The sequence below is a fragment of the Carassius gibelio genome, chromosome A12 (genome assembly GCF_023724105.1).
Source record: "Carassius gibelio isolate Cgi1373 ecotype wild population from Czech Republic chromosome A12, carGib1.2-hapl.c, whole genome shotgun sequence".
NCBI lineage: Eukaryota > Metazoa > Chordata > Actinopteri > Cypriniformes > Cyprinidae > Carassius > Carassius gibelio.
Window position 1 is genome coordinate 17,683,071 of NC_068382.1, and position 17,190 is coordinate 17,700,260.

General features: G+C 38.9%; 1 protein-coding gene across 2 annotated transcripts in view; it reads right to left on the reverse strand.

The window, feature by feature from the left end:
* Nucleotides 1-16,661, reverse strand: part of LOC128025354 (pro-neuregulin-3, membrane-bound isoform-like) — a 144,570-nt gene extending 127,909 nt beyond the window's left edge. For both annotated transcript variants that reach the window (XM_052611626.1, XM_052611625.1), the window contains exon 1: nt 14,716-16,661. In XM_052611626.1, coding sequence (XP_052467586.1) covers nt 14,716-15,568 — 853 coding nt within the window. In that variant the 5' untranslated portion in view covers nt 15,569-16,661. The remainder of the gene's footprint in view (nt 1-14,715) is intronic.
* Between the last annotated feature and the right edge of the window lie 529 nt (nt 16,662-17,190).

The window sequence follows — 17,190 nt, forward strand, 5'->3', positions numbered from 1 at the left end:
ATTTCACACTTTTAAAGGCCCTGCAAAAATATTCAAACTGCCCAGAAGATATGAAAAAGAAATCAATTAGTTTCATGCTGTGGCTGATAAACAAGAAAAGGAAAATTTATTTTGTCTTTAAAATTGACATAGATTTTGAGATGTAATGAAGATTACATTTATAAGTATTAAAAATGTGTTATTTTTCTTTCTTATTTAATTTTTTAATTTATTTTTTTAGAGCAGAAATGTAAAGTATACAATATCAGCTGATATGTATCTACTATGGGCCTAAATAAACAGAATATTATATAATATATATCACCGATATACATTGCATTGCTAGTTATAGTTACGGCATCTACAGAACCTTCAGGGGCTACCAGCAAGGAATTGCCGCTTTCGTTATACACATATATTAAAAAATGTGACAATAAACTTACTTATATATAATAATGTCATGTTTTTTTGTTGTTGTTGTTTGTTTTACATTTACACCCACTATTATGAATATGTGTTCAGCTTTATGTCATCTCATGAAAGATATATTAATTGAGTGTTTCAAATAAAGCGATTACATGTAAAAATGTATTGCAGTTTTTGTTGTAATATATTTTTTATATGTATCAACATATGGTCCATGCATATATTGCAGTATATTTAAAAACATTATTAATAGTTTATCATGCTATATATGGAAATGCATTATTTACTATATATTGCATTATATTTTTCAGTATATTCCCATTTATTTTAGTTTCGTGGGGAATCAGCCATGCAAACCAGGCAATTTATCGCCATTACCAGATTGTCTGTAATATCTGTCTGAATAATAAACAGAGAACATGCTTCTCTCCTGTGCTTATGGTGAGTATATCTCTGCATCTGTAATGAGAGGTGACACTGGGAGCCCAAAGCCATGGCCAAAAGCAGAGCTCACTGATATACCCCTGGAGGAGTCGAGCACATGGTTATCTAGGACACCAGATCCGCAGCTGGCCACATCTGGACAAACAGGCATTGCCCACATACACACACACACACACAAATGCAAATTACATAATCTAGAAAACACACCCAAACACACACAGTATTTATTGAATAGTACACAAACCACACAGCTGTTGTGGATTATAAAATAACCAAAGTGCTGATTTATTTTTTTTTTTTATGCACACCAAGCTTGTGATGGGTTGGTCCTGGGTTTGACCTGAAGCAAGACTGAGCTTGCCTGAACCAAAGAGTCTGTGAATATATTTAGCTGCTCCCAAACATGTAAAACACACACTCTTTTATGTTTCCTCTCACACACATACAAACCCTCACTATCTTGAATGGTCATACTCAAAAAGTATTGGCAATCTAACCAATCTTCAAGCAATCTACCACAAGAAGTGTCTCTGCCTGGCCTTTGACATTAAGCACTGAGAGGCAGACATCAGAGCACTTATCTCTCTTCTGTTCTATTATAAACACGCTTCCTAAAGGCTGTTTCGCCACTCTTAGCAAAAACTGAGCTCCCTGTCAGAACAAAAATAAATAAATAATTCATCCATCGTCACAACCCATGTCACACAGATTGCTCTCAGCAGATTGCATGCTGAAAACAGGATCTCACATACATTTATAGCTGTCACAGTACACCTTGAAGAGATGATGAGGACTCTCAAATAGGAAAAAAACTGAGACATTAGCGGTGTACAATAACATTAAATACATAAAGTCTTCAGCACACGCTGCCATGCTAAAATAAACATCTAACACACACACACACACACACAAGCGCACACACACACACACATCTATAGCTGTCACTGTGCACCTTGAAAAGATGCACACTGCTCTAGAAGAGGAAAAAATGTTTAAAAAATTTTTTTTATAAAAAATAAAATAAAAAATAAAAAGAGAGGCTGTTGGGCAGAAAGGGAAATCCATCCATTTACCATGACTCTAAAATCTCCAATCCATATATTTTCTTAATCTTTATTATTTCATCTGAATCCCACTGGCCTGGCTGGACAAACAGATGGATGGCAAACCACATCCATACTGTAATGTTTGCCATCATAAAGGAGGAAGGGAAGCCACTCACAAAGGATACATTAACAGTCCTTTCATCCAGATGGCTGAATGAGTTCCAGAGGGGAACACACACACACACACAGAGAGAGATAAGACAGGTGTGGGAAAGGCCACTAGCCTTAATTTTATTGAGATGGCATGCTTGAGCACATCTTATCATAATCCTGCAGAGCAGTATGCCACGCTGGGAACAAAGTTCTCATATTTAATGTTGAAGGTCCTATATGCACAGCACGCCTACAGCCAAGCCACATAAAGAGAGTTGGAAAGCGGACCACAAATTATTTGCAGAGATTTGCATGTTTGAAAATGTGAAAAGGGGAGTCCCTGAACTCTACAGTCAAAGTGCTACATGAACTCCAGGTATGTGTGTAGGCGTTAAGGTTACATAGACTCATTTAGTTCAGCCAGAGTCTACATTATGTGACTGTGTCGAATAATTCTGGATTACATGATTTCAGTTGTATTTGTACAATAATTGGAACAATCTTCCTCAATTCACACACCGGATCCTGGTTATATATTATATATAAAATGTAATTTTCCTGAATATATTTGAATCAAATACTTTTTACACACACACACACACACACACACACATATATATGTGATTTCATCCTGAAACATTTTATATAATAAAAAAAAAATTTGGGAATAGAAAAAAAAAAAATACAACATAAAAACGACATCAACTTTGCATTCATAAATATATTATACTGTCAGTAAATCACTCTGGCAGCTGACATGCTGTATGATCACTGACAAGTCAAAAAATTTTGCAAGCTAAAACTTATGTCACGAAGTGGCTGACAGGAGTGACACGACTGAGACATGACTGTGTGTGCACGACAATACAAACAGCATGAATCTGGCAACGGAGATGGTGCACGCTTTCCCGCGTCATCTAGGCTGCGTGGACATTTTCTCCCCTCACACCCTCTCCATAAACAACGCTGGACTTGCCAAAAACAGCTAAGACCACTGATGCTGCAAGCCGTTAGGTGAGTCATTTTCATAAGGTAAACAATGAGCTGTGAATATTCTACTAGCTGACTACTTTTCTGGAAAATTTTAATTTGTGTGAACCCAAGCATGTGAGTGCTTCTTGCAGGTAACAATACAGATAAACCTGATAGAGACTTGGACAAGCTACATACCCATATAACTGGGTAATAAATTACATCATATCAAGATCATGGAACGTGGAAAGCATTACTTTCCTAATTAACGGTAAACAAATGTTGTGATAAATATCAATATCATAAGATACAGAAAACATATTGTGATAACATTTTGTACCATATCACCTAACCGGTACAGTACCCACTAAAATACACATATTTTCAAATACCACACTTGCAAGAACCTGATGGCAGCTCAATAAATCTGCCGTCTCAAATCCTTAAGTAATGGCATCTGGGCCAGCACCACGGGGGAAGCTGAATGCAATTGCAGATATTTCTGCAGTGCACTACCCAGTAAAGATTAGTAAGCATGCCAAATTAATGATGGCTACCAGAAGAACCCCAAAATCATGGCACATTTTCTCTATGAATTATTTTTTCTAAATCAAAGAGAATTTGAAATATGCAAGTAAACGTGGAACATGCTAAAATAAATAAATAAATAAATGACTGATTTAAAAAGTAAAACAGTAGAATATATCTGGAAATATTTGCCATACCTGGAGGAACAAATTGTATGCAACACCTGTTTTTTTACCTGATTGTGATTTGAACAAGTATATTCAGGTAAAAGGAACGAACTACATGTCAGGCTTGGCAAATGACTGCAAGTAAGGCATCACTCCAGAGCACACCAACGTCAAAGTGCATCTTCCCGGTGTATTTTTTTTTTTCATACAGCTATTTTTATGTGCTTTGTTGCATGTTGAGCAGATCAAACACTTTCCCTGCACTGGAGTTCCTCTCTGTCTGTCTGTGATAGGTGCTTTAAGAAATGCTTGGTATTGTTGGTGTGTAACTCAACTATCAATGATTTAATGTTTCACTTCAAATGGAAAGCGAGGGATGTTGTGGAGAGTAGATCCTCAGCAGAGCATCCTATTTTATAATTCACACTGTTGCCTGACAAGTTGAGAAGCTCTTCGTGTAGTTTGAGTTGATGAGTCCCCCAGACTCGTATTTCTTCAGCTCATTATTCAGGAGATGTGCAAACTTTGTTTTGGGATGGAATGCAGCGTGCCGGGGTCATGGATCGTTACTGGCAAACAGAAGGGAATGAGGAAGGGAGATAAACATGGAAGATGGGAGATTAGAGGAGAGCCAGAGTTTGGAGGTGAGCACAACATTGAGCTTGGAGTCGTTTACATTATCCCTTCGAAGCTTTTACCATGCCAGGATTACACCAGTGAGCCCAACACTACTGCTCTGGACAGCTCTGCTGACTTTCATCGCCCACACACACACATACGCACACATACTCTATATATACACACAGAATACTTATCCTACACTGTAAAAAAACAATTGTGATTTTAACAGCAAAAGGCTGCAAAAATGTTAGCGCAAAAACCTGTTAATTGGTTAACAGTAAGTTTCCATGTGAATAACTGAATTATATTTAATGTAATTTTACAGGAAAATACTGTTAAAATTAAGTTTTTTCGGTAGTGAAAAATAACAAAGTTATTGTATAATCACTCCCAGAATTCCCTAAATGACACTTCATATTTTATGTTTTTTTTTTAAATAACCGTTTTTTATTAGTTTTTTCTTATCAGTTAATTGTGTACATTATGTTTTTATCTTGCATCTAATGTTGTTAAATTAATGTTTATTGCATTATTTCAGTATAATGTGAGTTAACATGATGGTGTTGAGTGTTTGTGTGAATGACACTGTGCACCTTCTTTATATGTCCCAGATTTTTTTTTTCAGTGTAAAAATACATTAGATACAAAACAAAAACTAAGTTTAATGTCTTCCTGTACATTTTCTTAAACACAAATGTATGCCATCGCAGCTCATTTTCCGAACAATGCGTACTAGTTGCAATAATAATAATTTTCTGATTACTGTGTTTACAGTCACAATTTTTCATGCATTCAGAATCCATTTTGTTGTTTCATCTACACCTTTTAAGAAGGGAAAATGTTTTTAGTACTCACAGTCTGTTGGTTGCTTTTAAAAGCATTTATATGCATAATTCCTCACAAATTAGACCCAATTGTAATTTAATGCTCAGTATTACCAGGCTCATAAAAATATTCTTTTTTACAAATAATGATAAAAATCATCATTAAATTTATATAATTCAAGCCGTTTCTCCAGCCCATTGGATGATGCAGTGTACCAAAGCGAGTCTGAAAAACATCTCAAGCCTTTTGACAGGACCTGCTCTCCCCACAGGCCAGTGCACCACCTCTTGCTAGAGAAGAGTGTCAAAACGGAGTCTCCATCCACAAATACATATAGTACCATTCTTCTCTAAGTACTTTAGCCTCTTATGAACATTCCAATGTAACAAGTGCAGAAAGCCCAAATGTCAGTTCCATCTATGGTTATCTATCCTTTCAGAGGCGAGCTGATAACTTGTGTAATTCAATACAGAGGATATTCTATAGCTAAACTGTAATCCCCTTTACTCTGCCACAGCAGTATGCAATAATATCATGTCATATCTTATTATAGGACAAGATGTAAGTTTCAGTTTATGAACAAATGGGTAGGTGGTAGGAAAGGCAATAAGAGACCACAGAATAAGAGATCAACACAGAAAGCATGGTCCTTTTCTTACAAAAAAACTGTAAGGCTTTAGAAGGTTTAGAATAAAGAGCTAAAAGACACATGGAATACTTTAATGGTGCTTATTTGAAGCTTTAAAGAAACCAGGACTAGCTTGAAAAAACTCCTTTAGTGAAAAAAAAAACAATACAGGTTTGGAACTGGGAAGTTTTTAGTGAAATGCATCTATAGCCCAGTAAAATATCACTGATAAGTCCTTGTTTGATGGAGACTGCATATGATTCATTCAAAGAGTTCCCTCAGGCACCGAAACATTTGCAGCTGCTCCACCAGCGGCGAAGCTAATTTTGGGCCCACCCATTTTAGGTCTGGGCCCACCCATTTTGGCCCAGGCCTATGAATAGTGAGTGATTTTCATTCCAGCTGTTCATCCAATAAGCTTTAAGTGAAATCTTCTCAACCAATCAGCGGCTTCTACCCCACGTGTGGACTCTGCATCATCACCAGCAAGTGATCCAATGAAATGAATGGTGGAACGGAGATGAAGGGAAACCCATTTTTTGTGTGTGTGTAGGGGGGGCTTATTTTAAATGGCCTATCCAGTTTTCTGGAGGCACACTTACTATAAAAATCCTGGCGCCACACACCAAAATAGTAACAGGCTACTTTATAAGACAGGTAACAAAAAGAGCACTGGATGAGATGAATATTCAGTGTTGAAGCAGCTTTTTATTGAGCATGCAGCTTCTGAACAACTCTCTAATGCAAGCAATCACAACTTATCAAAATATGTGGATACTTTTTTGATAGGGGGCCTGTACCCCAGTATTAATAAAAAGCTAAAAACCCCAAAATAGCACAAACCAGACTTGACCATCCTAGGAAGTCTTTTCCAAAAATTCTATTCACTTTTACTTCCTCAAGATACAGTTTTTTTCTCTGCACTACATCATTTTGTAATTCCTATTTATCTGTGGATTACAAAAGTTTAAGAGAAGTCCTGGTTGCCTCAGTATGGCAGGGAAAACGACACAATCACAGTAAGTTTGTCCATGAAATGCTCCATCATATCACTTATGTTGAAAGTCTATGTTGCAATGAAAAACACGCACACACACATGACTCCATTTCCCAGTGCTCGGAATGGGACATCCGCACCACTTTTAAAAAAGAGGCTTCATCAATTATTTATACTTTCTGCCACATGCGTTCTACATGTTTCTCTTTCTGTGCATTAATATTTTAGCCTACTCTGCGACAACTGTCCCCTCATATTCTTGGCTTCCCAGTGGACATTTTGTCCTCATAAATCACACAATGACATTAAAGAAGTCTAAGATGGCCTTCACTACCACTTACCACAAGTACACATCGGGGCGCATTAATCTCGCCCTCTCTCCAGACAGAGGAGAGAGCCCGGCGTTCACGGATAACTAAAATGTCACTACCAAACAAGACCATTTTGGAGAGGACTGTCTAAAAGCGCACAGTTACACAAAGACCATTGAGGACAAACAGGAAATCCACTGAAAATGTCATGTCACTTTTTGCAGATAAAACTCAGCTTATCTGCAAGATAAAAGCGATTAAGTATGGAACTTCATTTCGGAGCGGCCTGGAAAGCACCAGGTAGAGTGAGAAGTTCTTCCTCAAGGTTCGTCTCTCACTCTCTGAGCTTCTAAGGTTGTGATTGGTGGTCAAGGATCACGTGACTACCCTGTTGCTGGTATCTGGGGAGAGCAGTGTGGCAGCAGCTGCTGGAACTACATTCCTCTTGGCCCGGGTGAAAGCCTCGCTGACCTCCCATGAGACGGCGCAAAATGGATTTCTGTCTTTAATCCCTGTGTATGAGTTTATGGTTATTCCCCTCCGGAACCACAGGGGTTGCGGCATATGCACTTACTTGAGTGCATGCTACATGTTAGCCATCAAAATTATTAATCACCAATTCAGAGCTTTTCTCTTCATCGAGTCTTCTCTTTTAGTGATTTTCTGGCTAGGTTTTTCCCCAGGCTTTAGTCTGACATGTTCTCGGTGTCTCTCTCCTGATGCCACTGCGCTTTTGTACCTGACAAAATCCGCTCAACCACACCGGCTTCCGACTGTGCCGTGGAAGGTGTGCATGGAATCACAATGATGTGTCAGTGAAGAAGCGTCCCCGCCCCCCAAAGGCAGATAGCCAGCTGCATTTAGAGCGGCAGACGCCCACTGCCTCCTTACACAGGAAGTAATGAGGCTTGGCCTCTGAGCCGAATCATCCCTTAACATAAATAGGACATAGAGACAAACTGTGAAAAACACATAGAGAAAACTCATGAGGACAGGGGGAGAGAGGGAAAATTAAATAAGGTTAAGAAGGAGGTTGAGGACAGAATAAAGGATAATATTAATATTAAAGTAGGAAATGTAAAGGCGGAGGTCGCTGTGCATCAGGGTGAAAGAAATGGAGTCAGAAGGCAGGGAAGAAGATGAGCGGCTCAGGTTACAGCACTGCAGCTAATGGGCGGCTACATGTCATCCCATATGAATGAGAGATGCACTCTCATTGGGACGATTTTAAAATGATGTTAGAGTCTCGCTTATTCAATTGGGATCCTATGGAAAATACAACATAGTCTCTCCCGGTACATTACCATATAAGTCCCACCAAAACATGAGATCATTTTGCAGTCGTAAAGATGAATACGTTCACACTTGGTTGCTACCAGTGCATTTCATCATGTTCCCCGTCAGACGATCCTCAGAGAGAAAGCCCAAGCAGGGGCAGAACAGGCTTGTATTATATTATACAGTGATGTATTACCCAACACAATATTGCACATTCAAAATCTAACTTACAGTCCACTACTCTTTTTCTGTTTGCCATTTCTATTCATAAAACAGCTTGGCCCAACAACAACACCTCCCTTGTTTGATGCAGATCTATTCCAAGAACAAAATCTGTGCACTGTTCACTGTATAAGAAAGTATACCCCTGCATTAATGTGCCATACAACTATGCTTTCTGTCCAGTGTTGTCATGTGGACAAACCAGGTACACTGTTATGGACCCTGTGAGTGGGGTGCCCACAAAGGTTTTTATAAATATTAAATTAAATATTAATATTTATAAAATAAATAAATATTGTACTAAGCAGCACAACACTGTTGAAACTGGGATAAGAAAGGTTTCTCAAGCACTAAATTAGCATATTAGAATTGTTTCTGCAGGATCATGTGACAATGAAGACTGTAGTAATTTTTAATGTTTTTAATATTTCACAATTACAGATAGGAGAACCTGATATTGCTATTGGGATAAATTACTGCTTTTTTGTATTTTTAATCAAATAAATGCAGCATTGGTAGGCATAAGAGACTTTCAAATACATTGAAAAATTTAACCAACCACAAACTAATATATATTTTGTTTGCTTGTTTTTCATCAGGCATTTTAATACTTGCATTTTTGGGTCAGGAATATCCACTTGAGATACACACTGCTTTATGTATTTAAAGACCAACCTTAGAAACTTTACTACAGGTCCTGTGAGTTTTAGCAATGACTCTGACACAGACAATGTCAACTTATTAATAAATGAAAAAGACAGCCATGTGGTGTGCAAGCACACTGGCCAAAAGCATGGATCCTTCTCATCCTTCTCTGGCACCAGGGTCAGGGCCCTCCTTTGCCCCCACCCTTCCCTTATCAGTATTCGCTCCAGGGCACTTACAGCTCAAGAGAAAATTCACTGCATTGTAAAAGAGAGAATGTGTTGTATTAAATTATACATCTTCTCTCCATACAATATATATATATATATATATATATATATATACATACATACATACATACAGTATATATAAAGGTCAGCTATGGTAATGTAAAGCAGCAGATCTTGACTTGCCTTCCTTATGAGAAAACATCTCATGGTTAACTGCTTAGATTTGTAAATGCTATAAACCTCTCTCTGATCTATGAGGCGCCGTGTAGGATTTAAATCAAACTTCGCTTATCAATACATACATAAAACACGTGCATATACACCTATAAATTACTCGCATATACATGCATACTACTGAATGTTCAAAAATACATATATAAAAAACACGTGAACACTAATATGAAATCGATACCAATACATATAATGTTAGCAATGTATGCATACACACTTGTGAATAACTTGCGTATACATATAAACTTGACACGTGCATACACCTACAGACACTCACATATACATATTAACTTGATCCATGCATATACACCTATTAAACACTCGCACATACATATAAACTCGCTGCATACAAACACAACTGCACATACTCGCACATACATATAAACTTGATCAGTGCATATACACCTATTAAACACTCGCACATACATATAAACTCGATGAGCGCATACACATCCATAAAACACTCGTGCATACAAAAACAATAACATTTACTAACGTATACAGTTCAGATGAGAAAAACATGTGTACATGTATATATGCGAGTGATTTCATATGTGGATGTGCGTGAATTTTCAGTATAAACGGAAGGCATTTCAGTGTAAACGGAAGTAACCAAATTTGCAATTATGGACAGGGATCTGTGTCATTCCTAATCGTTTGCTCAGTCATTCAAAAAAAAAAGTTTTTAATAACAAAACGAAATCGGAATGTTATATGTATATATACACACACATGAACTGTAAGATTCTTGATCAAATTTTTTTTTTTCCAAAACTGATACATTTAGTAGATAAAATGTACTCTATAGTTAAAAAAAGGTTGTAAAATGTCTTTATACACTTTGTTTTTGTCTTTAATCATATACTGCATTGTGGTGCACTTTGAGATGAATTGTCCACAGACCATGCTCTTTTTTTTTTTTTACAATACCCTTTATTCACGAAACATGTTTTATTAGGACGCGCTTGATTTGATTACCTTTGATTATCTTGATTTCAAAATTGTGGATTTCAGGAACAGAATGTAGTAAAACTTTAAAACTGGTTAATAATACAAAATTTGTATCAAACAAGTTTTTTTTTTTTTTTTTTTTTTTGCATATGATGTTTAACTATTACACTGATAAAGTACACATCCACCATCCCCTGCATCAGATAATAAAAAAACTTAATTCTGAGAAGGTTGGGTTTACCCATATCTTCATGTATGTGTGCAGTAGTGGCTCATATATAACTTGAGAATGAGTCTCCCTCATTAGAAGAGCTTCTGCAAACTAGGAACAAAATAACAGGCAGAAGTGCAAGTATCAAACTCTGCTGATTTGTAACATATACATTAATTACAAACAAACATTCTCCACATGAACTGTAGGCTCTCATGCACTTCCATGTGAAACCTTTTTTAAGGAGAAAAAAAAAGTTAAATAGTTGTTACTGCATATGAGTCTTTATATATAGTCCTTTATTCTCAATGACACCAAATATCTCAGACACTGAACATTTCATAACACCGGCGAGTTCAAGGACCATAATATCACACTCGTCAGCAGTAAGTTAATTGGCAGTTTCGATCTAGAAAAAGGTGAGAATTTCACAATTTCACTTCTATGCAATCTTCACGAAATAGTCCCAGTCCCACTTGAGCTTAGCCATTTTCAGAAATAAAACCCTTTCGCACATGAGTTTAAAATATTCTAGCTGAGCCCCAGCGTGAGTTTCTTTAGGCGACCGTTATTTTAGAATGTACCGCCTTAATGTTTCCATGGCGACGCGTCATGCTTGTCATGTGACAACACAGCCACGATAGATCTGTATGACACATGGATCGCTTTTATTTTGTTTTGTTCAAAATATTTGCAAACATACTCACTATATTATGAAGTTATGATATTCCGATTCTGTGCAAATAGCTTAAACACTTAATTCTGAAAATGGCTAAGTTCACTAGTGGGACTTAGTTGGGAACACATTTTATATTTTTTAACTAGAGGCAAAACTGTCTCTCTCTCTCTCCCTCTGTGTGTGTGTAACGTTAACTTGCATAGCGTTTGGAAGTTATTTCGTGAAGATTGCATAGAAGTGAAATTCTCACCTTTTTCTAGATCGAAACTGCCAGTTACTTTACCACTGACAAGTGTGATATCACGGTCCGTGAACTTTGAACACGGATGATCGCATCGTTTGCGCTGTTATTGATGCTTTGTATGCCACCAGGGCTCGAAGGCCGAAACAAAGTGCGCGATTCAGATTGTGTTTCTGACTGCAGACAGAGACTGCAGGTGAGCAGTCAACACAAACTGATGGTAAATGATCTTATAATAGTGGGCGAAAAAAGAACATTCCGCAAAATGCTTCAGGTGTAGCACAATCCCGGTCCATGATTGCAAATGCGGTATTTAGACAGGTTACTTCCGTACACGCTTAAACGACTTCCTTTTAAACTGAAACGCCTTCCGTTTACACTGAAACGCCTTCCGTTTACACTGAAATGCCTTCCGTTTATACTGAAAATTCACGCACATCCACATATGAAATCACTCGCATATATACATGTACACATGTTTTTCTCATCTGAACTGTATACGTTAGTAAATGTTATTGTTTTTGTATGCACGAGTGTTTTATGGATGTGTATGCGCTCATCGAGTTTATATGTATGTGCGAGTGTTTAATAGGTGTATATGCACTGATCAAGTTTATATGTGCGAGTATGTGCAGTTGTGTTTGTATGCAGCGAGTTTATATGTATGTGCGAGTGTTTAATAGGTGTATATGCATGGATCAAGTTAATATGTATATGTGAGTGTCTGTAGGTGTATGCACGTGTCAAGTTTATATGTATACGCAAGTTATTCACAAGTGTGTATGCATACATTGCTAACATTATATGTATTGGTATCGATTTCATATTAGTGTTCACGTGTTTTTTATATATGTATTTTTTAACATTCAGTAGTATGCATGTATATGCGAGTAATTTATAGGTGTATATGCACGTGTTTTATGTATGTATTGATAAGCGAAGTTTGATTTAAATCCTACACGGCGCCTCATACTGATCTCTAAGATACAATTATTGACGAAAAAGCTGAAGCAGTAATGTGAAATCCATTTAAGTTATTTCTGCAATTGTCTTCTCATTGTAAGAAGCTGTTTAAAGTCCCAGGACTGGATGACATTCAAACTCCACACTAGCTAATTAGTGCTGACACACAAAAGTGATGACCTGCTTTTAACACCTTGCTTTACAAATAAACAACAGTCCAGATTTGATTACAGATGTTCATCAAATTAACATGCAGTCTAATGCCAATTCCTCATTCCCAAATAAAACTGACTTTTTTTCAGTCAACTGTTTGGATGTCAATTTTTTTTCAGGATTCATGAGTGAATTGTGCATTGTTGAAGAGTAACTAACTCAAGCTCACCTACTCAGTAGTGTGAAAGAAGATTGGCTTTTCAAATTAGCAAGCTACTTTTACCAATGTGTACACAGAGTGTGAGCAAATGTAGGAGCAGACAAATGTGTTATCTCCTGAAATGTCTCTCACATGTAGCACTGCATTTCTAGTAAAATTATTAATTCATGATTCATGTGAATTAGACTGGGAAGAAAAAAGAAATGCATCCTTGTTTCAACAAAAATATTTCAACATCGATACATTTTCAATATCAGTAATAAGAAGAAATGCTTATTGATCACCAAATCAGCACATTAGAATGATTTATGAAAGATAACGTTACACTGAAGTCTGTGGTGATGTCTGCTGAAAATAAAGCTTTGCCATCACAGGGTGAAATTACATATGTTAAAATAGAAAAAATGCAAATAATTTTTTTCACAATTTGCAGATTTTATAGTAGTATAGCAAGCCTAATTAACATTGCTCATTTAAAACCCCCACTATTTTCATTCCAGACAAATACGGCTAATTGAACTGTAAAATCCATAAATAACTCATATACCGGGATATGTATGCATTTAAAAGAATAATTATTTTTATAAGTAGCCTTCATGTAGCAAACTACTAGGTTGACAAAAAAATATGATTAGCTTGTGGCCTTTCAACTGCAATTTCAAATTGTTAATGCTGAGACTGGAACTGGTGGCATTATCATACAGATGTTTAAGGACATACATGGAGTCATGTATGCACAGATTACAGTGTAAATACTATTTCCCATTAGCAGCAATCTCATATATATCTTCTTGAGTTCTCTCTAGTGTGTGTGTGTTCGTGTGTGTTTGTGTGTGTCTATGTGCACATACTCCTTGCATGAGTGTCTTAGCATGTATCCACTGCCTCAAGTCTACCTACCATACCTACTGCAGTACTCATATCTTTACTTATTATCTAAATCGAATCTCCACCCTAATACCTGATCTCCACTGACAGGATGAGAACAGCCAGCACCCTCTCCAGCACTGCACTTCCTCTTTTGCCTTCTATCTGTCTCTACTCCTCTCACCTTGTATATCTGCTTTAGATCAGGCAAAATCTCTCTCTGACAATAGACCTACTTTAAATGGGAGAACATGCTAATGCTATTGGGGGATAATAGAAGCTGCAACACTGGGAATCATTATTCCTGAAAACTGATATGAAATAAATAGAACATGTGGGCAGCACTGTGTCCACATGATACAGAGAGGATAAAGACAGAGATGAAAAACTGTCGACTACTGTATGTGCATTATCTCATTAACATGCAGAACTAATGAAGTCAGCAGCAAGCACAAACACTATTAGACTGCTTGACTGCCTCTGTTGTAATGCAGAGAAGATAGCTGGAATAGGTATCTATCCTGATGCATAAGAAGTTGGGAAGGGATTTTATTGTAAGCTAGAAAAATAATAAGACTTTACCAAATATTGTGGCTATATGAAAAAAAGGTGTTTCATAAAATCATGCCATCACGCACAGTGGGACAAGCTCACACACACAATAACATATCTACACACCGACATCCATGCAAGTATACAAACAAAATGTTTAGACGATCACACTTACGCGTCCTGAAGCGATGGTGTGGCCGAGTAGGCTTGGTTGAAGGGCCCTTAGTGGAGCGCCCATGGTTCCAACGTTGACCGGGCTTGGAGGGGGACGTGAGGGTGGAGGTTGGTTGGGCCGCTTGCGTGTTGGTTGTGCTGGCCATAATCGTAGTGGTTGTCGTGCTCGTGGTAGTCATACTCTGTGGCCCAGCCCGTGCAGAAGGAGATGCATTTTGGCTCCCACCCTCGCCGTTGGTTTTTCGGACAGTTGTGCTGCGCGGAGTCACCTCCTTTCCTCCCGGAGGGGCAGAATTGGTGGCTCGGGTGGCGTTGTTGATCAATCGTGTTCCCACTCTGTTATGCAGGTGTGGAACTCCGTTTTCCAAACCTCCCCCTAAGGCCCCGCCACCTCCTCCACTGCTGCTACTGCTACTGGCCGTGTGGTTTGAGGACTGCCCAATTCGAGTCCTTTGCACTGTACCTGTACCATCAGCTGCTCTGGTTGCTGAACCCGGAGTTGCTGAGGGCAAGGTGGGAGTGGTAGACGTAGTGCCATCAGAACCCTTGGGCAGGGCACTGGGTTTAGATAGGAAAATGGGGTCCTGTCCTATACGATTGGCATCCACCAGGTCAGTCGGGACATAATCCTGCACTGAGCCCACCACAATCCATTTAAGAAGCATCAGGCTGAGGCCTAGGCCCACAAAGCCCATCAGCAGGGGCACAACGCAAAGCCAGGTCTGCTGGCGTGGCCACACCGCACAGGGGCCACAGCGGAGGGGCCCTGGGGCCCGGGGAGAGGCTTGTTCACCCCCGGGCTCCTCCAGGGTCATGGTCTCCATGGTGGCCCCTAATGCCGTTCTCTCACTCATGCTTCTGGGGTGTAGGGCCCAGCCAGGAAGTAGTGCAAGCAGCGGAGGGGGCAGGGTAGGGGGCCAAAACTGGGCTTCTCATTAATATTCATTTAACAATCTTTCACAGCTACAGATACATGCAACACTGACTACTCATATTAATAGCACCGCAAACATCAGCCCATATATATAAATATATATATAAATATACATATATGTATATATATTTATATACATATAGATATGAATACATAAATAGTAATTCTTTACAAATACAATAAACAAACGCTAATGATCAAAGACACCTTTAGTCACGTACACGCGCACACATACACACGCATACACAAACACTCGATCAAGAAGCGAAGGGGACTGGATTTGGGAGAAGAGCGGGTTTTGGTAACAAGCCTCTGTTTAGTTCAGCTTCCATAGAACCGAAGGTAATTCCCAAGACACGCCATATAAAGAGATGAAAAATAGAACAAAAATTAAGTTTTGTGGATCCGTCTGTTTTCTGCCTGGAGTCAAATTTTCCTTATAAATCCATGAGCGAGGGCAGCTCCCTGCTGCAGATCTTCTCTCACAGCTGCATTAACGCATCGGTCGTCGCGGCTGGCGCAGCCCTGCCTCTGTATGTGTGTGTGAGTGTGTGCATATATATGTGTGTGTGTGTGTGGAGAAGCTCAGGTAGCGGCAGAAGCACAGTTCCACTCAAGGGACAGCTCTGCATCTCTCTCTCTCTTCCCGGACATGGCACTTCGTCTCTGGCTACGCAGTTTGGATCTTCCCTCTAGTCTCTACAGTGGTGCATCAGTGGACACGGGCAGCCGGTAATCCACCCCAAAGGAGAAAACAGCAGGGGGTGGGGGGGGGGTGTACTGTGATCAGATAGAGACGGCTGTGAGGGTTAAATCCATCAGATCCTTTTCCCAATCCCTGCCCTTAGTTCTCCCATTCTGTCAGTGTACATCCGAGCCACTGTCCTGCATCCGTCATTGCACCAGAATTCAAAGGCAGTCCTGTCTCTGAGCTTGCTACATTCCCACACTGAAAGACTCAGACCTTGGCAGAAACACAGGCATACAGAGTGTGAGAGAAGCAAGCAGAGGGAGAGAGAGAGCGGAAACAAGAGAGAGAGCAAGCAATAGAATGTGCAATGGAGAGAAAGTAGAAGAGGAGGGAGAGTGAGTGGGTGAGAATGAGACCGGGAGAGAGTGAGATAGAAAAGGGAGGGGGAAAGGAGAGAGCGCTGCTCTGAAAACTGATGCTGCTGCTTTTCTTAGAGGCTGCAGTGTGTGTTTTCTGGAGTGTTTGTGTCTCAGATAGGGGTGGAGGGTGTGAAAGATGCTAGTTATAAATTTCTTATCTCTTCCTGGCCCTTCCATCTTTGTAAAATGCATATGTCCAGATTGACAAACATGAACTGCCAAATAACTGTACTTGAGCTTGTTTGTGACCAGACTAGGAGGAGCAGGGGGGGTTATGAAGGAAAGGAAAAGAACAAGTGAAGGAAGGAATAAGTGAAGAAAATAAATATTAAAAGAAGAATAAAACAAAGGAATGAACAAGGGATGGAAAGAAGGGAAGGGAAGGAAGTGAAGGAAGGAAGGGAAGGGGAAAGAATAGGGAGGTAAAGGTGC